Source organism: Phaethon aethereus (genome assembly GCF_964289735.1).
Source record: "Phaethon aethereus genome assembly, chromosome: 1".
NCBI classification, from domain to species: Eukaryota; Metazoa; Chordata; class Aves; order Phaethontiformes; family Phaethontidae; genus Phaethon; species Phaethon aethereus.
This window is the reverse complement of record NC_138575.1, coordinates 93,771,091-93,797,686: the sequence shown is the minus strand read 5'-3', so window position 1 is coordinate 93,797,686 and position 26,596 is coordinate 93,771,091. Positions and strand designations below refer to the sequence as shown.

General features: G+C 46.0%; 1 protein-coding gene across 1 annotated transcript; it reads right to left on the bottom strand.

Annotated features, from left to right (window-relative positions):
• Positions 1–6,346: 6,346 nt before the first annotated feature.
• CCDC191 (coiled-coil domain containing 191) lies at positions 6,347–26,578 on the bottom strand (the record flags this gene model as incomplete). The annotated part of the gene is made up of 17 exons (XM_081998717.1): positions 26,413–26,578; positions 25,964–26,002; positions 25,007–25,148; positions 22,544–22,675; positions 21,833–22,011; positions 21,102–21,325; positions 20,141–20,297; positions 18,087–18,277; positions 17,060–17,309; positions 15,278–15,747; positions 14,658–14,752; positions 12,936–13,018; positions 11,446–11,547; positions 10,145–10,288; positions 8,791–8,943; positions 8,256–8,410; positions 6,347–6,479 (listed from the first exon to the last, which is right to left on the bottom strand). Exons 1-17 carry the CDS (start codon positions 26,560–26,562, stop codon positions 6,347–6,349), a joined length of 2,799 nt encoding a protein of 932 aa, XP_081854843.1. The 5' UTR covers positions 26,563–26,578.
• Positions 26,579–26,596: the final 18 nt, after the last annotated feature.

The following is a 26,596-nucleotide window of genomic DNA, read 5'->3' as shown; positions in this document are numbered from 1 at the left end:
GTTCTACAAAAACTGACATTTGGGTTGGTTTGGTGTTGGGATCAGAGACCTGCTGGCAGTTCTCATTCCCCTGGAAATGAAGGATATTGCCCTGCAGTGGGGCTTTGAACGGTGATCTTGCATCCTGAGAGCAATCTGTTATCAGATACTGAGTGTTTGTACTTGATCAGGTTCCTAGCTTTTTTGTCCGGTGTCTTGCTTTCCCTCCTACACCTGCCTACACAATACATCCGGAACCCCAAAAAGGAACAATCTCTTCCTTAAAACCTCTTCTAAGCCATATTTGTAAATGATGTGGATATTCTCTGTGCAGATAGTGGGAAGCGATGCAGCTTTTGATCCTGTTTGTATCTTGGGACATCTGCTGAAAGGCAAGATGACTTTTAGTGAGTAGAATCACAAGTGCCTTTTGATTGTTCCCAGACCTCTGCTTTGATTTGCCTGAGTGGCACTTCGGTCCACTGTTCAGCTATTTCTCTTTGAAGAGAAAGTGTTCTTTTTGCACTTGCTGACAACAAGGACCTTGCACTAGCAGTGAACCAGGTTTGTAGCTAGGTGAGAGTGGTGTGCGCAGAAGGGTGTCAGACTTCTGATGCCCCAGCAGCCACCAGTTTAACTCCAGTGCCAGTGATGGAGACACCGGAGATTACTATCTCTCCCCAACTTACTTTTTTCCCTGTGGCTTGCCATGTTGTCCCCACACAGCAGGAGCGTGTCTGGGGTGGCAGCTCATGTATTGAGGAAGGCCAAGGTGCATCATCTGTCTGGACTTCTGTAAGGCCTTTGACATGGTCCCCTACAACATCCTTCTCTCTAAATGGGAGAGAGATGGATTTGATGGGTGAATGAGGAATTGGCTGTATGGACACATCCAGGGAGTAGTGGTCAAATGGTTCAATGTCCAGATGAGTGGTGTCCCTCAGGGGTCTGTACTGGGACCAGTACTGTTTAATGTCTTCTTCGCCAATGACATAGTGGGATCAAGTGGTGTTCCCCAGCACTCAGTTTTGGGGATGGTCTTGTTTAATATCTTTATCAATGATCTGGATGAGGGGATCGAGTGCTCCCTCAGCAAGTTTGCAGATGACAGCAAATTGGGCAGGAATGTTGATCTGCTGGAGGGTAGGAATGCTCTGCAGAGGGATCTGGACAGACTGGATCAATGGGCCAAGGTCAATTGTATGAGGTTTAACAAGGCCAAGTGCCAGGTCCTGCACTTGGGTCACAACAACCCCATGCAACAGTACAGGCTTGGGGAAGGGTGGCTGGAGAGCTGCCCAGTGGAAAAGGACCTGGGGGTGCTGGTTGACAGCTGGCTGAACATGAGCCAGCAGTGTGCCCAGGTGGCCAAGAAGACCAACAGCGTCCTGGCCTGTATCAGAAATAGTGTGGCCAGCAGGAGCAGGGAAGTGATTGTGCCCCTGTACTTGGCACTGGTGAGGCCGCACCTCGAATCCTGTGTTCAGTTTTGGGCCCCTCACTACAAGAAGGACAGTGAGGTGCTGGAGCGTGTCCAGAGAAGGGCAACAAAGCTGGTGAGGGGTCTGGAGCACAAGTCTTATGAGGAGTGGCTGAGGGAACTGGGATTGTTTAGTCTGGAGAAGACTTTATTGTCCTCTACAACTACCTGAAAGGAGGTTGTAGTGAGGTGGGTGTTGGTCTCTTCTCTAAGTAACTAGCGATAGGATGAGAAGAAATGGCCTCAAGTTGTGCCAGGGGAGGTTTAGATTGGATATTAGGGAAGTGGTGGAGTCACTGTTACTGGAGGCATGTAGATGTGGCACTTTGGGACATGGTTTAGTGGGCATGGTGGTATTGAGTTGATGGTTGGACTTGATTGTTCTGGAGATCTTTTCCAATCTTAATGATTCTATGACTCTAAATGCACCCCCAGCAAGTTTGCAGATGACACCAAGCTGAGTGGTGCGGTTGACATGACTGAGGGACGGGATGCCATCCAGAGGGACCTGGACAAGCTCGAGGAATGGGCCTGTGTGAACCTCATGAGATTCAACAAGGCCAAGTGCAGGGTCCTGCACCTGGGTCAGGGCAACCCCTGGTATCAGTACAGGCTGGGGGATGAAGGGATTGAGAGCAGCCCTGCCGAGAAGGACTTGGGGGGACTGGTGGAGGAAAAACTGGGCATGAGCTGGCAATGTGCACTCGCAGCCCAGAAGGCCAACTGTATCCTGGGCTGCATCCAAAGAAGTGTGGCCAGCAAGTCGAGGGAAGGGGTTCTGCCCCTCTACTCTTCTCTGGTGAGACCCCACCTGGAGGAAAGACATGGACCTGTTGGAGTGGGTCCAGAGGAGGCCACAAAAATGATCAGAAGAGTGGAACACCTCTCCTGTGAGGACAGGCTGAGAGAGTTGGGGTTGTTCCGCCTGGAGAAGGCGGAGGTTGTTCCCCTCCTTCTCTAGGGAGACCTTATTGTGGCCTTTCAGTACTTAAAGGGGGCTTATAAGAAAGATGGGGACAGATTTTTTAGCAGGGCCTGCAGCGATAGGACAAGGGGTAATGGTTTTAAACTAAAAGAGGGTAGATTTAGACTAGATGTAAGGAAGAAATTTTCTCACACTGAGGGTGGTGAAACACTGGCACAGGTTGCCCAGAGAGGTGGTAGATGTCCCATCCCTGGAGACATCCAAGGTCAGGTTGGACGGGGCTCTGAGCAACCTGATCTAGTTGAAGGTGTCCCTGCTCATTGCAGGGGGGTTGGACTAGATGTCCAAGGTGTAAAGGTCCCTTCCAACCCAAACTATTCTATGATTCTGTGATTACTGCAGCTGGCAACCGTAGCACATAACAGGGTCAGCAAGTGTGAGCTGTGGGTCAGACTGCAGTGGTTCATGGACCCTTCCCAGGCTAATGACTGTCCCCAGCTACTGTCTTGTTTGCCTGGAGAGAATAGAGGAAATTGTTTGATACTTCGGGCACTGTTTCAAATCCAGTTTGAGCTGAACCTGGAAGACTTTGAAGAGACTGGTGTACAGATTTACCAAGAAGAAGATATTTCTGTGGTTAAGGTTTTTGGGAAAGCGTGTAAGAATTCTGGAGGGCAGGTGTCAGCTGGGCATAGGGTTGGGGAGAAGGGGGAGTTTGCGATCATTTCAGGGTTCTGCATTTGCTGTTGTACCGAAATGAAAATCCTCCCACCCTCCCTGCGCAGGAGAAGGAAAGTCTGGCTGTGCAGCCACCTCCTCTTGCTAAGAAAAGCAAGGAGCTGACAGGCAGGAGTGCGCCTGAGCTGTGAGAGTGTGGGCTGATGACCAGCATTAAGCCTCTGACATCTGCATTTAATGAAGTGCTGGAGCAGGAGGGATGCTCCGGCACAGCTGCAGGCTGGAGCTGTTTCCTCAGTCTGACAAGATCTCTTGTGTGTCGCCCTCCTGCTGGGAACCGTTTGCTGGAGCTTTCATTTGCAAAACACTGACATCATGCCAGGGATTTTAGGGGTGTCCTGTGCAGTCTCTTAACAGCATCATGAGGCACAGCCTTGCTTCTGCCAAGGAGGTATGAGTTGTTTCAGCCAGGTGTGGATTGAATGGGGAAGTCAAGGGGCTTCTCCATCTCCTCCTTTGATTCTGACTGGGTTCAGTATGAATGTGTCCGATCCCTGAACATGATCTCTTTCCCTCAGCTGGATCCAGCTGAGCTTTCAGCTACATGCTAGCATAAAATTAGCAATAGGCAAGGGCAAAGGGGTGTCAAAGTACAGCTCCACCTGGATCATCTTTTTGGCTTGAACTGTCCAGCAGAAGAGTATCTTAATAGGACAATCTTTGTCAAAGCAGCTAAGAATAGAAGAAAACTCTAGAAGATAAGAGTATTGGAGAAAAAGGCCAGTTTTCAAAAGTAAGTGTTGACTAATTCAAGTTCTGGGGGGGAGAAGCTATGCTCTGCATAAACAGCATTATTGTCATGGATGGTGAGTGGGTACTGAGGCGAGTAGGAGCTGTGGACCTCGAGGACAAAATGTGCAAGTGTGGCACTGCTGGGGGAAGAATCTGCAGTTCATTAAACTGGGTGCACCCACTGAGTTGCCAGCAGTTTGGGGCACCCTTTTAGCATGTGAGAGATTCAAGCCCTGCTCAGCCTGTTGCTAGGGTCAAGACCAGGCTGCATGTGGGCTTATCCCCTCTACTGCTCCATGCCCCTGCTGCTCCCCTTACAGCTGTGGTGTCCCGTCTCCAGCTGCCTGTAACGCTCCCTTCTCTCTAGCTCAGAAAGTCCCTGTGTCCTCGTCTTTCGTCCTCTGGCTCACTATCCTCACAGTGAATCCAGATGGAGGGTGGGCTGGAAACTTTCCCTGCTGCATTTGTTGCCGAGCCCCCGTAAGGAGAAATTCAACCTAGGAAAAGCCCACCAGTAACACAGGAGCGTAAGGGATGGTTCAGAGGTGTTCCAGGAGCTCATTAGGCACCACATGGGAGAGGCTGCTGAGGGGAGAGAGTGCGTATTAAGAGAAAGCAGATTGCTGTTGCTGCTGTGCTGCCACAGCTTGCTGCTATTAAGGCCAAATGGGGCTGCTGGCTGCACTGGGGCACTAGTTTGGTAGCTCAGCCCCCAGCTCTGCTCTTCCCTGCCTCTTTGGCTCAGTCCTCTGCAAAAGACACCACCTTTCTGCAGTGCCTGTTCTTCCCCGCAAGATGAGTTACTCAGCCCTCTCTCAGCTTGTCGCTTCCTTTCACAATCTGCCTTTAATGCAGCCAGATGGTCTGTACTCACCCACGCTCCAGGCAGGCACCTTCAGCTCCCTGCACTCGGATAACGTGCCCATCTGACCTGCTGGTGGTAAGGTCTGTAATCAGCCTTTGGGAGATGGTGAATGTTCGTGTGTTGTAGAGGGTGGCTGTGGGAGGCAACGCAGGAGTGACAGTCATCTTCAGACCTGCACTGAGAGTCTGGTCGACAGCCTGGCTTGTGTGAGCAGGGAGGCTCTCCAACCACATCCCTGTGAGCTCTCCGCATGGACAAACCCCTGATGTAACGCTCTGGAGCCTGCTGCTGCGCCTGGGCACCTGACCTGTCCTAACCACTTCATCTGCTGTGCTTAGCGCTGGTCTAGGTCCCTGACCCTGGACTTCTGTCTAGTGCCGTTCAGTCGGCTTCCAACACATTGTCACTGACAACTCAGTTGTGCTCATTTCAGATTTGAGTTTATTGGAAACTTTCAATATACATATATTTCAATATACAGAATTTAAAAATTATTGAATACGATGGATAACAGTAAACCATTGTCATCTTGGCATTACCCAAGTGCTCCCTGTACTGCCAAATGCTTTTGGAGAGAACTTTGCCTATCCCGTTGTGAGGGGGAAGCAATTCCAGATTCCTGCTTTATGCTGTTGCTAAGCCAAGACATACTGTAGCTTAACCTGCAGCATAGTGCAGATAGGGTAATGCCATTAAACAGTGATAAGAAACTTACATTTTAGTCATGTCAGCTTTAGCTTATGTAAAAATAAAGGCTGCCTTTTTCTTGGATTTTTTGTTTTTTTGAAGTGCTGGATCAAGTGAAAAGGCCCCAGACAGACTTGCACAATACATCTTTAAATACTACAGTTAACCAGCTTGGAAACTGTTTAAATGACAAGAAGATAGAGGCTCATAAACTTGGAATCACCACTTGCCACCAAAATCAAAGCACTGTGCTTGTAAGCTGGCTAGTGCTGCGAACCCGGCAGTCCCTTGAAAAAGAATCCAGGTTTTCGATTGTCTGCATGTGATGCTGTGATCTGGACCATTAGCAAATACAATTTGCATACATAGCTCTTCCCTTTCCTCCTCCCATCCAAACTTTTCTGGCACAGTTAGCTCGAACCTGTTCTCTGGGTCACCAAGTTTGCAGTAGTGGTTAGGAGTCGGCTGACAGTCAGGTCTGTTTGCTCTCTGATCAAGCTGTGTCACCCTGCAGAGTACTGGCAACAGAAAAAGCACCAGGTTACTGCTTAAAGAAAAATAGGTGCAGTTCAGTTCTGTGCTTCCTGTGATGGAGGAGGATTCATGCCAGTGCTGCAGCTCTGCATGCAGAAATAGTCTTGACCTGAATCATGCCCTGTGCTAAGCTTTGGTTACCTAGGCCTCACTGCCACCAGCCAAGACACCCCTATGGAGACTTCACATGAGGATGACCTTGTGGGGAATGACGCCCAGAAGTGCAAACTGAAACCGTCAGATAAGTTTCCGTATATGCTTAGTTTATGACAGCACTGACCCCAGAGAGCTTCCTTTGGCTGTAAAACCCTTTGCACTGGACAAGGACTTCCCCTTGGATTTGTTTCAGTCAGTAGGAAGATAGCACTGAGCAGAATCAGTCTTCTTGTCTCCTTTGACTCTTCTGTCATGTTTGAAAGTCAGGGAGAATTTCAGCTACTCTCCTGCGTAGCTGATTTCTCCTTTCCTCCCTCTCTCTTTCCTTTTTCACCAGTAGTGGGTACTGCCTCCATGCCTTGAATGCATTCAGCATCAGTCTCCTTAAAGAAATTGGGGACATAAAGAACAAAGTGACAACATGCAGATGTGTGCATAACATAACAGGTAATCAAAAGATTACTTCTATTTGAGGGGGGAACTTCCCTAAAATATACCTGTGGGATTTGTCCTTTCTGGACAAATCAAGCTAGTCAGGGCTGTGACATGTTAAACACCTGCATGCAGACCACTCCATTAATATGTCAATCATCCCAGGGAAAAATAACACATTGCCCTTGTCTATTCCTCTCTCGCAAGACCTCCCTCTGACAGGATTCATTAGGTAGTGTTTGCTTAGCACTCTGAAGATGTAAAGAGAATTTCTTGAAGAATAAGTAGGGTCTCTGAAGGCAGTTTCCTCAGGAAAAATGCAGGCTTGTTTGGTCCAGACCAACCACTTGGGAGTGCAGGTAGCTGGGCTCCAATTCTTACCTGATTTTAATAACCCCACCAAAGGTGCCTTGCCCTAGGTTCCCATATGGGCAATAGGGAGCAACAATCCTGTCTAAAGAATAGTTTGCTCTGTCAAGGTCTGAACCGCCTTTGCCAGTCAGTGGGAGAAGAGGTAATGTGGAATGACAGGTGATTATACTCCTAATATGAGGTCATACATAGAACGAATCCAGTCTCTTCCTGGGTTTGAATTTTCCCTGGTTCCTCTAGTTTGCTGGCTTGTTGGGTTAAATCATAGAATCATAGAATCTTTGGGTTGGAAGGGACCTTTAAAGGTCATCTAGTCCAACCCCCCTGCAATAAGCAGGGACATCTTCAACTAGATCAGGTTGCTCAGAGCCCCGTCCAACCTGACCTGGAATGTTTCCAGGGATGGGGCATCTACCACCTCTCTGGGCAACCTGTGCCAGTCTTTCACCACCCTCAGTGTGAGAAAATTTCTTCCTTACATCTAGTCTAAATCTGCCCTCTTTTAGTTTAAAACCATTACGCCTTGTCCTATCATCATGCACTGTTCTGATCTTACTGACATGGCAAGGTAGAACAGGTTTGCTCTACCACATAAGAGGTGAATTTAATTTAATTCTTCCTCCAAGGTGCTGCGGATCCTGTCTGGGCTATGCACAGGCACAGTCTATTCATGACTGCATGCAGCTGACATGCTTTCATGGTGAGGTAGGTGAATATGCTTCTGTTTTCTGCTGAACTTTGACAATAGTTTTTTCCTCATACACAGCTAATGCAGTTATGGGACAGTGAGCGAACTGGGTGTGTCCAGCTCCAGCCATGAGTGGTAGAAGTGTCTGCTGTAGTTCTCCCTGCCAAGTCAGGGTGACGATGGCATAAACTGAAAGATTCCCTAAGTAGAGTTTCTAGTTGATCAACTTTGGATTTGTGAACTAAATCATCTGCTGTGGACAAAACAATACAGTGTAATTCCTGCACAATCATTTGGCTTGCTATAATTGTACTTAAAGGTTTTCCTAAGGCAGCTTTTAGCAGAAGCTGCATGGCCAGATCTGCTAATCAGCTTAGGAAGTTTCAGCTACTTATCTGCTTTCACTGTATTCTCTTTCAGCAGATTTAAAAGTCTTGTGAAGGGTACCGCTACATTTCCTTTTGCAGGCTGCATGGAAAATTTTTATCATAAACCTCTGCTGATGTTGTCTGTGCATTATCACAGAAGCAAAATACCAGCAGTAAAGAACCTGTTTCGCATGTTCTTGGGGAGCAGATAATTGACCCGTCAAAAATAGCCTCTAAAATAATCTACAGGGTATATTAAACCTAAGTGAAAAGAACTGCTGGCAAGGGAGTGCACTTACTTGTTACTGTGTTCAGTAGCAATCTTCAGCTTCTCCCATACGGTACTTTTTTCATCCATGATCAGATCAAACCATGCCCAGAAGTACTTCCTCATGAGGTAGGCTGCATGGAGGGTACTCGCTCTCTCCTCCAGAGTGGAGAGATAATCCTTGTACTAGGGAAGGAGGACAGAGAAAGAGGTGAGAATGGCTTCTTCCTCCCAACCCCCAGCCCAATAAGCAGAAAAAGAAGCAGTGCTGAGACTGTCAAGTGAAGGGTAATGGGGACAGGAGTGGAGGAAAATCAGCAAGGAGCAGGGTGAGAGAGTGAAAAGGTGGAGGACCAGTATGTAGGAGAGTGTCCTGGGTGGAGGAGAATGATGGAGAGCGGCGAGCTGAAAGAAGGTCTCTGAAGAAGGGAATGTTGTTGCTGGAATGGGGACTGTAACTCAGAAAAGGGTGGGCTGCAGGTCTGTCAAGTGGCACTGTGGTGAGGGGAAAGCGTGGCAGCAGCTAGCGCGCTTGGTATCCTTTCTCCACTGTGGTGCAGGCAAACCTTTAGCCAGTTCCTGAAGCCCCATCTCAGCAACATATGGGAATAGAAGTCTTCAGCCCGAGACACCTTCTCCGTGAGGCTCCCCTGGGCGTGCTGGAGCCAAGTCGTCAGGCATCTCCTCTGCAGGACCAAGCAGTGGTGCCTTTGTGCCACCTGAGTAAAGACAGCAGACACGGCAGCTGGTTACTTGGACTAGTGAATACATAAAGCTACAGAACACTGGGTACACTAGAAAATCACCTCAGCATTTTGGGGCCCCCAAAATGCAAGTGTCTGACAGCTGGAATAACTTACAGGATAGGTTTCCACAAAGAGGGTTCAGCATAGAGAACAAGACCAGTCTCTATCAGACTGCTGCGTCACTTCTAGAGAATATCCTTTTGAATTAGATGCTCAGTTTACCCTATTGTGAATGGAGCAGAGGCATGGTCTATAACAGTTTAGTCCAACCCTGTCCAAAATGCTGACCAGCAAGGTGGACCTACGGAGCAGCTGCTATCCCTCTACTTCTTTCCAGCCAGAGGCCTGTGTGCATTTGGTCGAGTACTGTAAGCAGCTATAGTTCCAGTGACTTAAATGGAAGCTTGCCAACTTAGCCCTGGGCTCTGGCTAAATCTTCAGGATATGGCTGAGTGTTATTAGTCCTCCCCTGATAAGGCATGCTAATTCAGTCATGTACAGAAATGTTTCATTAGCAGTATTTCTGTGTCAAGGTCTCAGAAGCTACCACTTGTTATTCTGCACTGAAGGTATGGCCAGGCTAGAACAGATCGCTGGATTATCACCTGTGGTGTCCTACCTCTAGCAGTGGCCAAGACTGCACCAGCAGCAACTCCAGAGAGAGGGAAAGCCCTAGTGATGGGCTGAGGCTAACTATACTATAACTACAGTGGCTTGATGTTGTCTTACTGGTTAGTTTTGCTGTGGAGCAAGAGAACTGATAGGCTCACATCATGTAACTTCAATTTATTTTTTTGGCTGTATCATACTAAACTAACTCCCACTGTGTTATTGGCATCAAATCATGTGGCAGCTAGTACTGTAGACAAGTGGAGGCTAACAAAAAATGACTTCTCATTAGATTAAAATTCATTCCTTTCTCTGTCCTTTTGTTTCCTGTTTAATCATCTACAAATGAGGATGCCAGCCTTGTAGGTTTTTGATGACCTTTCAGGATTACTGTCAGATGGGCTGATTTAAAGAACTAATATAGGGCAGAGCATGCAGGGAGAATTTTTGCTTTTTCCTTCCCTACCTGGCTTAGGAGCCTATTAAGGTTTCTGCTAAATGCTGCAGCTATTCTTTTTCCCTTCCTCCCATGGCACCAGTCCTTTTCTTTATCCTCAGCACTTACCACCAGGTTTTCCTTGGCTTGTTCCCGTAGCCTTTTCCATGGCACCATTCCCAGCTTTCTCAGCAGGACCTTCTCATAGTGATCTCTGGCCTTTCTCTGGAGCTGCTGCTCTTTCTTCAGCCTCCTTTGTTTCTCCAGCTCTTTCTAGAACACAAAAAGCAGTAGTTTTAATTCACTCTGAATGGAAAGGATGCTAAGCAAGGACAATAGATTGTCATATTGGAGCTGGAGGTCCTGACCTAACAGGAAATATGGATCTGCATCATCTTTAGCAGTGCAGACCAGACATGACCCCAGGTACTAGAACCTGTGGTAGAACGCAGAGCAAACTGTCTTGAAAATCCTCATGGAAGATTATGGCATTTCTGGGCATTTCCCTGGGCCATATATCAGCAATGTGGCCTTCCCTCAGCACTGCAGTTTGGTGTTACTGTAGCAGACACATAAGCTGTGGCTACCAGCAGTGCTGACATAGCAGGAACCTCCTTTTGATGGTCCTTCATCAATGTGAGGGGTGCTTTGGTGAGCTCGAGAAGGACAGCTTTCTATGTTCTAAGACTAGGTTGAAAATGTGTCCAAAAATGATTCTGAGCTTATGTATGTACCCTGCCACTTAATCTAGCCTAAATAGTAGGGGAGGGATGTGGGTATTATATAACTGTACAATATTACTTTTGACTGAGACTCAGGGATGAAGGTCAAACATCCTAAAACACTTGATCCAAGTAGAACAGTAGTTGTAAGTCAAATTCCTGTAGGATTTCAAATGTGCTATTTGGGTTATTAGGACAGCTCATTTCCAAGTAATAGTAATGAAGTGGGGCTGTTCCTAGGCTAGCTCCAAGGAGAGAATGCTTCTATTCTTTGGGTGGAAAGCTGCCCTTGGTATATCTGTCAGGCTTGTTTATTTTTAAATTATGGGTTTGTGACTGGTATCATTATGTATGATGGAAGGGGATACAAGGGGAAGAAGCAGTCTGAAAGCAGGCTGAATGTGCTGCCACTGTGGAGGCTTATGTGGCTATACCTCAGAAGTGAACGTCTACCAGCTGGGACCTCTAGTCCTGCTGATGAGACAGAGACAGTATATATTTCATAGTGCGTTCGGTCCACAGTCCTTCCCCTAACATTGCCAAAAAGGAGGAAGGTGGTGAGTTTATATAGTGGGTGCTGTGAGACTCTGCTCTACTAATGAAGACCTTCAGTTCCCATTACTCTGGCTGCTGAGTGAGTGCTAGTGAGTAATGGCTCTTCCCTATCCCTGCAAAAGGTGGGGGGAAAGAGGTGAGGTGTTTGGTCACCAGCTTCTGCTGCCTTCTCTCCTCCCGTCGTTTTTCCTGCTGAGCTTCCTTTTCCTCAGCCTCTTTCCTCTGTCGTGCTTCCTCTTCAGCCTTCAGCTGGGCCTTGAAATGCAGAAAATGGAGGAGGTAAAATTTTATTTGGCACATGTGACCTTTTCAGAGAACATAGACCCCTAAGCTTTCCCACTATTCCTCTAGTATTGACCAGCACCTGAAACCTCAGAAGGAAGCAGACTTTGTCACATACTAGACATGATCTGTGCTGGACAGTGAACTGTGGAGAGGAAAGAAGGACTGTTCTTTCTACTACCTATCTCTATCTCTCTACCTCTCTACCTCTCTATATCTTTCTTTGCCCCAAGTTATGATATTTGCCCACTGTTCCCCTAAATATTTAAACCATACACCAAGTTATTTATTGACAACCTGATTGCTGAAGTCAGTTCTGAATCCCTGGGCTCTGCTCTGAAGTTTTACTTCTACATGCAAAGCAGAATTACAGGTACGCAAACATTTCTTTCCCTATCACTGAAGACCGAAGTTGTTTTACTTCAGTACTGGTCATACTTGGCACAATATCCTTCTCTGAATGTTTACCTACTCCCCTTACAAACCCCACTCTGCTTCCATTTCACAAAGCTTTTGCTCTTGGTGAATGCATCAAAGGCCTACAAACCACACCAACTATAATGCATGATCAATATGACTGTGCTTTCTGATCTCTAAGATCATGGCAAATGAAAACCCAACCTGATACTTGTCTGTCCACTCTATGGTTAAAGTGTTCTCTCAGGCTCGTTTCAGCCTCCTGTGTATGTAAGTACATCTCTCTTGCTTGGAGAAGGAAGAAATGCTGGTTGTTTTAGGACCCCAGTTCTGAGCTTTCTAATCCTAAGGCAACTTACTATCAATGTTTTCAGTAACAGCTTAATGCCCTGAAGCTAAGAAAGCTCCTTTGTTGGATGTGTATCACAGAATTTGTATATTAAGTGTGCAAATATTGTCACTATCTTCTTTCTTCAGCAGAGATTTGCTAAAAAGAGGCAGGATTTTTACTAGGTCAGACTGCATGGCCTCAAGCTGCATGTGACCAGACAGGAAAGGCAGAGGAGGGGAAACCCACCGCTGCCAGGTCCAATCAAGTGGATCTCTGCATGCACTTCCACCCTTCCCATCCTCAGCAAGGACAGTTACAGTCATGAGAGGTGCGAAAGTGGTGGTGGTGGGGTTGTAAGGGAGGCTGCTTCTAGAATTCCAACTGCATCAACATGAAGTGTCTGTTTGTGATATGGCAGGGCTAGTGCCATCACCGAATGCAAATGCAGCAATAACTTCTTTTGATGTGTGCTGGACATCTGCTTTCTCACAAGCTATAAAACTTTTCTTTTGGATAAAAGGCCTTTTCTTGGTCCCAGGCTCTGGGGTTAAAACAGCATTTCTTGTAACTGGAATGGTATGAGAGACTTAGTTTCATTTTCCATTTTCCTTACCAGTTTCTCCTCTTCTCTTTGTTGTTTGGCTTCTTCTAGTTTCCTCCTCCGTTCGGCACGCTGAGTTGCTCTCTCCTCCATAGCTACAGAAAAGGAAACACAAGAACATAAGGCTTAGTGGAAATGAGCTATAGGATAATGGCAGAAGGTTAGTGAACAAGGATGACCACTACTCTCTACCGCCCAGCCCCTGTTGACCCAGCAATGGCAGCACAAAAGGGACTTGCTTTCTGCTGCCTCCTACAGCTGGCAGTGTCATGAACAAGGAACCCATAAACTTTTATAAGATGACTCAGGACTACCCCAGTTAGATTAACTCCATCCTCCTTGGTTGACAGTGAGAGCCATGCGGCTCAATTATGAAAGGAGCTGTGTAGTTGTGTCCAGAGGTTTTATCTATCCCTGTCTTCCCTGGTTGAGTGCTGAGGCTCAGGGCACCTGATATAGCAGCAATTGCTATGAGGTCTCCAGTAAGCTCCAATTGCTTATTTAAAGAGTGACTTCATCATGGAAAGCATTCCTGCCACAGTGACACACAGGTACTCTGTCCCATTAGTGAGAAACTACTGCTTAATGCTTCTTTTTGGAAATAAATTGCAATGTGGTGCTCCTGCTGGCTATCAGCAAAGGTGTTACAGTGCTGACATGACTAGACAGAACATGCAGTGGAGTTGAGAACTCATGCTCACTTCTCCTGGAGTTGCAAATGAAGCACAGACTGGAGCAATTGATAACTGGAGGGCATTTAAGTGTTTTGACTACAATAGGCTTCCTCAGGTTCTTTTCTCCTCTAAGCTGTCCCAGGGTTCTCTGCCAAGGGAAAATCATTCAGCGATAACTTATTCACTGAATTTTTGGGGATTTTCAAACAAAAGCACTTGAGTGCTCTGAAAATATGCTTACGGTCCCTAAGCTGTACAGAGTTCAGGCAAATCAGAGTGAGTGATGGGTTAGACTAGGTATCATTGGAGCTGAACACAGTCAGTTAATGAAAGGAAATTATTAATGCCCAGCTATCATGGCCAAAAAGCTCTGGTGATCTCAAAACTATTAAAACATCACAATGATCATATTCCAGAGACAGCCTTTCATGCAGACTGTGGCCGCCCCCAAGTTGATATGGAAGAACATGACCGACGGATATAACAGAACCTGATCTTAATTTACTGCATGAAAAGGCTGTGCTGCATGTTTAATGTATATATGCTGTTCCAGCATGGCCAGAGAAGCGGAGATATCTCACAGAAGGCAGCAAGCTGGAGCTCCTTCCCCAGCCTAGCTACTGTTGTCTCACAAAACCTTGGGCAGGCACTTAATTCCCTTTGAAATCTCAATACCTCTGTCAAAGTTACATGAAAATGACTGGTCAGTTTAAATGTTAGTTGGGTGTGCAATGAAGGGAATAAGACTGACAGCAAAAAGCCCTGAAGAGCTTCTCTCTGAGTCTTATCACACCAGCAACAATCACAAGTGTTAGGAGTAACTGCTACCACAGTGTACTGAGCACAGACTTCAGGGGCTTGCAGTGGCCTAGGTTTTACAGATGCCTGACTTGGGCATGAAAACAGCTCACCCTCTCACAGTGCTGGTCAGGCTGGGAAAGGGAGTGCTGAGTTTTACTTGCATACTGTCATCAGCCAGCAAGGCTGAGGCAAAGAGAGGTTTCCAGACAAGCTGCTGAGAAAAGTGGTCTGGAATGTTCTTTTTTATCTAGAACAATACCTTTCAGTATGGGATGAGCTGAGGTAAGCTGGTTGGAGGGCCTCCTGCCTTGCATCATTGCCCTTGTGTTTTCTGACCCATGAGAAACAGGCGGACTATGAAAGGAGAGAGTAAAGAAATTAATCAATCAATGTGGTCAAATGATGTCTCACACCTACCACCTATCTTTGCAAAACAGGCCTTGGAGTTTTTATTCTCCATTGTGCTGCATTTTCATCCTAAATCCCTGATATACCTTTCTCCTGCTTGAAATGGGATTAATGATGCATCCTTGCAAAGGAGATGAATACTCAGGGCTGCTGCGTGTTCTGAAATACTGAGAACAACAATCTCTCTCTTTTTTCCTAACTAAATCAATCCCTGCTGCTACTATGTGTGCCACTCTAGTGTTGCTGTTTCTAAGTGGGTCCTGTGGGGATCACATGGTGTAGAGCCACTGCAAAAAAGGAAGAAGGACAGAGAACTGTGGCCAGTCTGATACTACCCTTGAGGCTAAGTCACAGGTGAGGGGAAGAGCAGATAGCGCTAGCATGACCGAAGTGTGCCTGGCAAATTCTGTCTCAACTTGAGTAAGAATGAGACATGCTAACTAACTGAGTCTACTTTATCAAGAGTCTCACCTCAAATGGGTTGCATTCTTGCATCTGGATCGTTTTTCCCTGTTCAGTTTTCCCTCCCTAGTTTGTGAAGGAGAGTTGCTAAATGCCTGGGTTACAGGCGTGGCTTGTGCTGCCTCTTCTTTAGCTCTGCTCAGCCTCTGATTTTCCTGCAGTTCAAGGATCAGCTCTTGCTGTTTCTGAAGCTGCTGCCTCTGCTCCTCAATCAGGCGTTGCTGGAAGGCATGACGGTGCTCAAAACAGCTACCATAAGCAGGAGCTGTCTTTGGAGCAGGTGCCTGAAATTGCTGGGGGAGAGTGGCTATTTGTTTTCTGTACACAGCCTGGTCCTGAGAACTCATGGCTGCATCCTTTAGGGTAACTTCCCAGGTAAATTTGGGTTTTCTGTAGGAATGAGACATGAGCACAGCATCCCAACAAGAGTGGTCTCCGGTCCGGTCAGGTTCTTTCTGTCTGAGGCGAGTTTCCATTGGCTGGGGGGGGGGAAAAGAAGAAATAAGGAAAATGTGGCATTGATAAACCAAGCATTCTTCTGACCTTGCTACACAGTGTTTCTTTAATGCAAATCTAGTGAGATGCCTGAGAAGTAGGGTAATCTCAGCTATGCAATCTTTACCCAGTTGCTAGCCAGGGCAGGGGGGCCCTGTTATGCACAAAATGGGAGGCTGTGGGGGAAAAAACTGCTAAGGAGCTGTGTGCCATTTCCCTGGGAGGAAGAAATCCTGATCAGGCAAGAGCTCTGGCAGGAATATATCCTGACTATTTTGTTAGGGAGCACAGGACAGCTCATCTCTCAGGGATTAGCACAGTCCCTTTTGGAGTGCATTGTCCCCACTCAGCACTCAGATGGAGAATAAAGGAAAAACAGTTGTTGAGGTGATCTAGATGGCTGACCTACTAGACAGTCCCTTTACAGATGGAAAAGAAGTCTATAAGGTGCTGCTTGAAACCCGTGATATTGGTGCACAATGGTGCACAATGGGGAATGAGGCTGCATCTTTTCTGACACATGGTCTTTCTCTGAAGAGGCATCACGTTAAGATCTGCTTTCTGATTCCTAGGTCAAACTCCAAATTCAGTCCCATCCTTCCAGCACAAATTTTACCAGTGCACCTGAAGAAAAATACGGGCCTACTAGGATGATACAAGCACTGTAGGAAATCAACTTTTGCTGACACTTAAACAAACAAAAAGCTTGACCTGTAATATGTGTAAGTGTGTGAGCTCTCATGCTGGGATCGGGACACTGCTGTGGTACAGGTTGTATAAACAGAAAGGAAGGGCATGCTCTAACCTGACAAATGAAAATTTAAGGAAGCAACCTCTGATCCTCCTCTCCTACCTCCTTGTGATGCACATTATGTTGAAACAGCCAGTGGCTTTTTTCCCCTACACTTAAAAGCCAGACAGCTGCACTGGCATGACAAAATCTCTTGTCATGCAGTCAAGTGTTGTAATTTTAAGTCTAAGCAGGCATCAAAGATGTAACTAATCTCTCAGCAAAAGTGATATGGGGGTGGGATGCTCATTGCGACTCACAGTACATGAAGGGTTGTTCTCTGGCAGCACTAGAGATTATTTTTAAAACTCATGCATTTTCCTTCATGTTTGTCTCTGATTTTTAAAGACTTCTCTCCTGAACAGTTGCAGGCAGGTATTTGGGGGTCACCCTGGGAAAGGAGACTTCCTCTGGGATAATGTACTCTTTATTTCAGGTTGCACAAAAGAAGTATTTTGTAAGATTACTGAGACGTCAGCAGACAAAACTACATGGGAAGGATTTACCTCGTCCTGCTGCAAATCCTGATGATGGTTTTCTTCTGCTGTCCCAGGCTTCTTAACCTCCAGCAGCCTGTCCAGACCACCCTTCCCCAGTGACACCGCCTCTAGCAGCTGTGCCATCTTTCTCTTCTTCTCCTCCTTCTTGATCTGCAGCTCTCGTTTTTCTGTCTCAGCTTGGCTCCAGCGCTGCCACGCCAGAAAGCAGCCACACAAAAGCCGTCGCTGGTTATGCTCCACAGAGAGTTGTGTTTTCCTGAAAGAGAAAGCACTCATGTTACGATAGGAGTGAGGCTTCTGCCCAGGCCTGGCTGAAACAATCGCACCAAGCGCAGCCGTCCACGCCGTGGCACAGGGCCCCATAACTTCCCAAGTCTTTTTGTCACTTAACTGTGAAAGCCCTCCAAAGCTGTACAGTGTTTCTCCAAGGAGGACTGAGAGGGCAGAAAGGATGCCCGTTACTTTGAAGTAAGTTTCCTTAGTTGACATTTTGCAATTTCCTGTGTCATCCTTGGGCTGCAGGATAGGTGCAAAGGACGTACCCTGCTCCCTTGCTAGCTGCACACGGGGAAGTGGCAGTGCCTCACCACACAGCCCGCCAGACACCTGCAAGAGCAAAATTTTCTCTGGCTGACAAGGAATTCATCCAACAGCCTCCTTAATGAGAGCCAGTGGCCAATATTCTCTCTGCTATGCTGCTGCTGAAATAGGAAATAACTATTAATCAGGAATGAATACGGCACCTCATATTCTCTGGGGTCCAGAGCAAGCCAGGGTGAGATTTCCAGGAAAGACACCTACAGAGAGAGCGAGATGCAGGCTTGTTGGAAAGTGCTAAACCTCTTGTTTTTCTCTGCCCTCCTTTTCACCTGTGCCACAATGCCTCTGGCAGACTGCAGGCAAGGTAGCAATTTTCTCAAAGCTACTGTTTTCCTGCTGCTGGCTAACTGGTAGGCCCCTTTTACAGTGCCTGATTGCTGCCCTGCCCGAGTACTGCTGCAGTAGAAGGAATTCCAGACTGTAGGATCACTACCTGTTTTGATCTCGGAGATGAACTTCCAATTGCTGTGTCTCCTGCTCTACTTTCTGTGCCCAAGTATAGTTTCTCCAGGCTCTCAGGGCCTTCAGTTGGCATTTCCAGTCAGCAAGGGCTCTGGCTCTTCCCATTTTAATTCTGTGCTCCAGAATGACTTTCAGCCAAGCAGAGAAATGTCTTTGTATGCACTGCATGGGAGAGTTTCAGAAAACCAATGAGCAAGATACAGCCCATCACATAAATGCTGATCCTATCGATCCTTCCCCTTATCTGACTTTGCTTTTTGAGACTCTTCTTAGAATCCCCACTTTTGACAATTACCTTGAGGGTAAAAAAAACCCAGAAAAAACCCCACAGAGCATGTGCAGGTCTTCTACAAAAAGCAGAAAAGGACTAGAAAGATAACATCATGGGGCTCTGCTTTTGAGTGAAACACACTTAGTTCACCGTATGTAAAGGAATAAAATGGGTGAGGAACAGAGAATTTCTAGAGGCAGGGAAGATGTTTCAAAATCTAGAAAATATCTAAGATGCTACAGGTAAGAACACTTCTGTGGAGAACAGTTCACAAATATCTCCATGGACCACTTTTTTTTTTTTAAACGTAGACAAAAATCAAGACACTTTCTAGTGTGAATTTATGACACAACCTAAGATCACCCTTGTTCCAGTAGGAAGCCACATCTTTCCCCTATTGTGTAATTAGACTCGCTGCCTCTGGGAGTGATATACATTGCACGGAGCAGCAATTTGCTATCTAATCTACCCCATAATTCTAGCCCTGTCATTGCAGACACTGTTCATTTTGATCCTCCAAGTGGGTCAACTCACAGGACTCAGCTGTTCCCCTTTTGTCATAACGCCTTGTTTTAATTGCATTCCCCTCAGTCACTGAAATCTCCAAATAGAGACTTACAAAGAGGACAAAATGTCAATACATTAGCTGTTTCTTTCTGCTTTAGGAAAAGAATCAAAGTGTCACTATTGCTTAGCTCAGCTAAGCCGTGGCTTCTCACACCAGCCCTAAATTGTTCTGTGGTTTCATTCAGGCTTATCTTCACAGCTTAGATTGTGCTGGAGGGAGGTTGTGTACTGCTAAACAGTAGCCAAGCTCAAATCCAGCAGATGAGCAGATGAAATGAGCCATGGGGAGAATCACCATAAAAGCTATGGGATTCTTCTATAAAAAACAATCTAGATGTAGATAAGTAGACATTAATGATGATGACTGCTCTATTAATTAAAAACATTATGTGATGGATGGCATTCATACCTGCACTCAGGGAAATTTATTCCCTTTGCTGAGACTGCCCATATAAAATTATTCAGTATAAAAAGATTGCTCTTTAATTGCAAGTATTTGATACAACTAGGTGTTTAGCCCAGAGCTGGCCATAGTATCATAATAATAAGGGTAAAAGAAATAGGTTCCTACCAGGAATTCTTAAATTCAGTATGTTTGCCTCAAAAGAGCTGTTGCAATATCACAGACTATCCTACTGCACCCAGTGGAAGTGGATCCTTGAGGAACCCATTACTGTGGATGTGCTGGCATACTTCAGCTCTTGGCGACTCAGCTCAAAATTCATCCCAGGCTCCCTGCTCCTGCACCATGGTCTGCGAGGCAATCTTTAAAATATCTTCCCATACACAAAATAAGGGCTTCTGAGGGCCTTTTGTACCACTTCCCCCCTTTTACTTTCTTCCTCAAGGGAAAACAAATCTTGCTCCGCTGCCTCCTCTGTACATCTGCCTATTTCTCAATTGCAGAAGCCTCTATGTTCAAAACTGTCCTAAGAGCCAGATCTTTTCCACAATTTTAAGTGAAACCTCACACTGAGTACACGTGAGGCACAGACATACTGGGGATGGAGGCTCAGAATTTCTAGCTCCTAGTCTTACACGATACTTTTTGCTCTGCTCTTCTACTTTCCTGGTATCAGGAGGAGGGCTTAGAAGTGAAAAATTCTGGTAACCAGGACTTTTTAATGCAGTTTTGCAAACGGTAGCTGAGGGCAGGGAGCTCAGTGTCTCAGAAGGGTGATGCTCACTCTCTGCTTATTGGTGTGAATCCTGTGCAGCAGCTCCTGAGCCTTTCTCTTTTTCTCCTCTCCTTGCTCTTCTTTCTTCAGGACCAGGAGTGGTGACGCAGTAATAGATACCTCCTGCATTGACAGCTTCTGACTTTTTTCTTGTCTCTTCCCCTCTCTGGAAAGTGAACAAACATACAGATCTAATACAATGAGGAAAGTCCCGAAGCAGAGATTTAATTCTCTTTTTGCCCAATCCTAAGAGAATCAGCTCTACAGCTTAGAAAGTAGCTGATTATTTAACGCTGCCGCCTTAGAAAACATCCTCTGTCATGGTTTGGGGTCCCAGAGATTAAACAGTCTGGAGCATTTCCAAAATATAGCAGGCAGAAGAAAATAGTAAGATTTCAGTAATGCACTTGCATGAGAAGATTTGGGATCTCATGGCTGGCTAAGTAAATAAATGGCATCCCTATAAGTACCATCTCTGTAACAATCCAAGCTCAGCAGAAGCAAAAATTATGTCTACAGAATTTTCAGCCAAGAATGCTCTTTATTCTTTCATAGCAGAGGAAGTATTGTGCTAGACTTTCAACGCAGACTATTCTAGGCAGGCTAGCGATTCATTCTTTTTGTTGTGTGGGGCTTTCATGCTACATTAGGTGCTAACAAGGCTGGATGTGCCACAGAGTTGATGGAGAGAATGCACTGTAGTGCAAACACGCTCCTACTTCATGATTCAGTGTACGTACTGGTAATGGCTCAGGGGAAGCTAACAGTATCTTTAGCCCATATTCCCACTAACAATAAACTCTGCCACTGAAGTTGGTAATAAAGGAATAAAAGGTTTTGGGAGAGTTTGGAGACAGAGGAATAGCAGATGTTTCCTTTGGGACCACCACTCCTCTTACATTTAGCAAAAGGAGCAAAAGGAGAAGTGTTCTTCATATGGTTCTTTCTGTGCCCCCCCTCTCCCTCTTACGTTCTCCATGCTTCTGCCATGGTGTGTGTCTTCTCAGCCATTTCCTTTTGCAGCTTCACCATTTCCCTCTGAATCTCTTCCTCCTCTTTCTTGGCCTTCAGGGCCTTCCTTCTGTCCTCCTCCTGTGCTTGGAGTTTGGCCTCAGACAGAACTGATTTCTTCAGGGACTTTTCTTGTCTCTGAAGTTCTAATGCCTTCTGACGCCTCATTCGGTTTTCTTTCACCTTGGGAGGAGGAAATCAGCAGAAGTCAAAGCAGGCACCAAAGGCTGAAGAATCTGAGTTTCACTGTACACTGACAGGGTGGGTCACAATCCACCTTTCACATAAATCAAGGAACCCTATCCATAGCTGGCACTGACTGGACTGCTTCTGCTCTCAGACCAGGAAAAAACTCCGTTCAAGAGAGTGGGGTTAAACCAGTATTACTTGATGGGAGTAAACTCACAACTGACTGCCATGGTGGCTTTTTCTGTCAGTCTTTGGAAAGGGGGAAAACCTGAACAGATGTAGCAAATGTTGACTGTGCAAGCTACTGTGAATGGCTAATGTGCACGTGGAAATGCAGTAACATTTCAGCTAAACTGTGGAAGAGTATCCTTGGGTATTTGCCTCCAAGTCAGAGATTATTGCAGGTTGGGAGAGAAAACTGGGCAAGTATCACTGAGCATTTACTCTAATCCTATAATCCTCTGTCTTACTCCTTTTAACTGTGCTGCGTTGCCTGCTCACCTGCTTGTGTCTGAGCTCCATGATTATTCGTGGATCTGTAAGTTTTTGGTTTTCCTTGATGTCTTCAAGTCTAAGGTCTTCCACTATCCCACAGTTCACAACTTCACTCTGCAAAAGATGCTGTAGGTATTCTTGGACAGAAGAACTTTCCAATTCATGTTCCAGATAGCTGCACAAGTCTGAAACAGATTATCTCAGGCTAGTCTGAAATGAATAAACTCCTCTGTCTCATATCACAAAGCCTAATGTAATTAAAGGGATCACTTTCCCAGACTGTGAATGCATTTCTGATGAAAGCAGACACACTGACCGCACTCCATTTATCCCCAAAGAGTCTTAATCAGTCTTCCATTGAACATGCTAGAGCAGTAACAACATTTCATCCATTTTTTCACTGCCTTGCCTCTGAGCACCTCAAATGGCTGTATAAGTTTGACAGGCATCACAAATACCTATACGCAAAAGAAATAAAATCTCTCTTTTACAAAGGGAGACATTGAATGTTTATGAAGTGCATTTGTGCAGCCCTACTACAAGCTGCTGTAAGGGCTGGGGGAGAAAAATCATCACCTCTAATCTTGTTTCTACTGAGCCCACTATCCTGGCCTCAAAGCAACTTTTACCTCTCAGTCTGAGAGGCCATGAGGCCTGGCTCCCTTCCCCAGCACATCCTCAGGAAGGAAGCCAAGAACTGCTTTGCTGTGCTCTCACCATCAAACTGCTCATACTTCAGAGGGGTTGCAGAAGGCTTTTCCAGGAGGACAGAGTCAGCTTCCTCTTCTCCGTCGCTCATCAGCTCCAGTTGCAGTTTGGACTTCATCCAGTTACTGAGCAGCTCTTGGGCTACCATAAGGAAAGAGACTGATGACTTCACTTGCTTAAAAAATATATAGATAAGTGTAAACTAGCCAGACTCTGTCTCTGGGATAGTTATATCACATGCTGGGAAGGCTGTCTAAAATGACTGAAAGCTGATCTGCAACAGAAAATGGAGTAATAGTTCTGTTCCCATCTTCCTGATCGATAAAAGAACAGGAAAAGAAGGTGGCAAACTTTTTCCCTGTCACATATGCCACAAATGAATTCTTCTCCACCCCATTTATCCTATGAGATTCTGTGGACATTTAGATCACTTGTGTGATTATAATAGCATTTATCAAGCAGATGGAATTCACATGCGGTAATTCATAACTCAGGTAGCTTTTGTATGTTTTACTACTGCACTTGCAGACACTTAGATATTTCCCACATGTACAGCCAAGGTTGTCACTTGTTAAATACAAAAAGAACCACTGTTTGGACAAATGTTTGCTTCATGCGTACAGGTTAACCTTTGCAAGTACCACAGCTCCAGGAACAACTGGTGAGTCTAGATCATTAATCTGTCCGGTGGACGGATTCACTAGGGACTACTCGTAGTCAGAATTCAGACTGCAACTACAGGAATGCACCCATGATGGATTTGGTACTCCTCAGTGAGCTCAAATACCTAACGAACAACTGGGTATAAAGTCCTTCTGTGGACTTTATTTGCATCTCCACTCTTCCGTGGAAAAAGGCAAAAATTCCTTTTTCAAGTTCCTACTTAAAAGCAAGGACAGCTAACGTAGCTGCTGCCTCAGCAAACCACCTGGCCTCACTGCATGAGTGGCCAAGCAGCTCCTGAAGCAGAATGCAGGGCTGTAAACTGCAAGGCATCAGGAGCAGCCCTACGAGAAGCTGAGCCATCCGTGCGGTGAGGATGGGCGAAGAGCAGGGATCTCGGCAGCCATTGCAGTGCAAGTGATCCCCTGTAAAGGCACACAGCTGCTAGACAGGAGGAAGCAGCTGCTCCAAATATCTAGTTCTAACACAAAATGAAGATGCTCCCATTGAGTCCTTGTATTCCTAAGGCAATAAAGCCTTTTAAAAACTTCCTTAAAAAGCAGTAGTTTTTTTGAAGAAAAAATAAATCTAATGTTTGTCCTTCAAATCACTTTTGTTCTCTTTTATAATCTTTCAGGCCAGCTCAGGAACAACGAAATAGATCTGATAACAGAAAGAAGAGAGAAAAACAGCTTATCACTTGGGGAAGGGTTACTTTTTTGACTGGGAAATGTGAGCACCTCATAACTAGAGTAAAAGAGTCCTCGCACTCCTCTTATCAATACCTTTCTTTGCAAAATGGACTATGTATAGTTAACACTGTTAAGTATTCTAATAATGGATTCCAGATAAAAGGTTTTCAGCCGAGCTAGGAACAATCCTGAAGGATTGGTAGCTATAAAAAGGAAAACACTAGCAGAGAAGGGCAAACAAAAATAGTAAAGAAACATGACAAAAGCAAGCAACTTTTCTACTTATTGCAAAGACAGCTCCTTTTGAGCCATTATGCTATATAATGCATTCAGACAGTGCACTGTAAGCAGACAGGGGTATTCCATGCTATTAGTTGAACCCGTGATGATTACAAGTGAAAAAGCTGACTTCCTGTATTGAAGTGGATGCTCTTGAGACGTGTCTTCAGTCCATTCTGTAAGGTTTACTTGTGATTCTTAAAAGAATGGTTAACTCAGTTTTTAAAATCCTGTCTCCTATCAGCTTTTCACACTGCAGATGTACTTCTAGCACTGATGGAGATAATCTCCCTCTCTTTTTTTTTTTTTTAATGTACAGCAGTTTTATTTTCAAATGCCAGTAAGCACTTGTGGCTGCAAGCATTACAAAAGAAATATTTAGTTAGCTAATTAGTGAGGAAAATTTCACTTTTTTCACTTTCACTTTGAAAAAACAACACAATTATTTGTAGATGTGAAAGTTACACAGGGCAACTCCATTTTCACATCTAGCCTGCTATCAAAAATATGTCAGGTAATTTCATCCAGTTTCCTGTAGTCCACTAACTTGTATTTAACCATACAGCGTATCTTCAAGGGCCGTATTCACCCTCAGCTTGACCTGAAATCTCCAGGAGACAGAGAGTTTATCCTTTTCTTAGGTATGCTAATTAAGATATACCTTGAACTCCAGCAATTCATTCTTCTTATGCCTTTCTCCATTAGATAAAAGGCTTTTTACTATGAAGTGTTTCTTTTGGTCTCAAGCTTTGCAAGAGCCTGTTCAGACCAGAACCACAATACTGGATCAAGAAGAGTAAATTTTAAGCAGTTTGTGGCAAGCAGTATTGCAGCTCACCTTCCTCGCAGGCCTCATCATGATCTTGCAGCTGTTCCACGGTTTCCAAACTCGTCGCAGGACCACAGGGCCCCTGTGGATACCTTGACTTTTGAAGGGAAAAAGCTTCAGAGAGAGCATACTCGGAGGCTTGCTCCACTCTCTTTAAATTAAAGAAAGAAAAAAGGATATAAATTTTTCAGCTTCCTATATCTAGGTTTCTCCTCCAGAGAGAACAAACATCAGTGGGAGTGTAACAGAAGACAGTATGGCAGTTATAAGAAATAGACTTCTTTTGAAACAAGTTTCTCCAACTGCTTTTGATTGACTGAAGAAACTGGACTCAGAAATGATTAAGTAATAAGCCTTCATTCTGCAGTTAGTGCCAACCACGGTGATTGGAGAACACGTCGGGAGAATGCAAGCACCCAGTCACTGGGGACTGACTGGAGACCTGCTGAGTTAGACCCCAGCAACCACCAACTATGAAAGTCAGTATCAGCATTTTGTCATAACCAGCCTGGCCACTGTGTAAATTGCCTGAGTGATTTTCTGTCCCATATTCATCTCTCCGAGGTGTAAATGGTCCTGACCTATCACTGTGTTTTCACATGGAACACCTGTACCCCAGAGAGCCCACATTTCTGCAGAACTCCTTCCCTTTGCAGAGAGGTCTAGGAGGCTGCATGAGGAGGCAGGTGCACACCCCTCCCCGCTCGAAGCAGCGGGCTGAGGGTGGGAGCACGGGGGTACCCAAGGAAGTAATACAAAGGGAAGTTCACCCTGGAGCTCATTTTCCTTGACCTTACGTGGTTGTAGATGCAGGAGAAGGTGCTTTGGGGTAAATATCTTCTATTACTTGCCCATACGTGCAACCTGTGGAACTGCTTAACAGCAAGTTTTGTGTGCGACCCACAGAGTTTCATGCGTAACAACAGGGCACCTTACTCTTGAGCGAGGTCTATGCAATTACTTCACCTTGATCCAGTGTTCCAAGTTATCAGAGTCAAACTTTGGCTGGAAATAAGATGGAAACAAAAAAATATATATATAGTGTTCCAACCACCCGTCTCTTTTTTTTTTTTTTTTTTTTTTTTTAAATTGGAACGGGAGTTTAACGCCGCTGAGCTTCGCGCCACTCACTCGAGGGCAAGCGCGGTCTTCCCACCCCCTGGCAAACCAAACGGCCGTTGCCACAGGTTGCCCCCGCCCCAAGGAAGCCTCCTTTCTGACCCCAACCCTGCTACTTAAAAGCGCTCGGACGCCCCGGGCCCGTCTCGCGTGCGTACAACCCACGCCGCACTCCCCCCGTTTAAACCGTTGTGGGCGTGGCGGCCGCTGCCCGGCCCCTCACCCGAGAGGGCGCGCCCTGATTGGGCAGCGCCCTGCAGCGCGCCCCCTAGCGCTCCTCGCCCCGGCCCCGTTACCTTCGGTCGGGCCCCGGCGGTGAGGCGCCGCCAGCGGTACAGGTGGGGCCGGTGCCCCGGGAAGGCCATGGCCACGCCGGGCAGACCCGCCAGCCGCCCGGTCCTCTCAGCGGGGCCCACAGCGCACCGCGCCGGGAGCGGCTTCGCCATGGCAACGCCGCCTCCCCTCGGCGGGTGGCGGAAG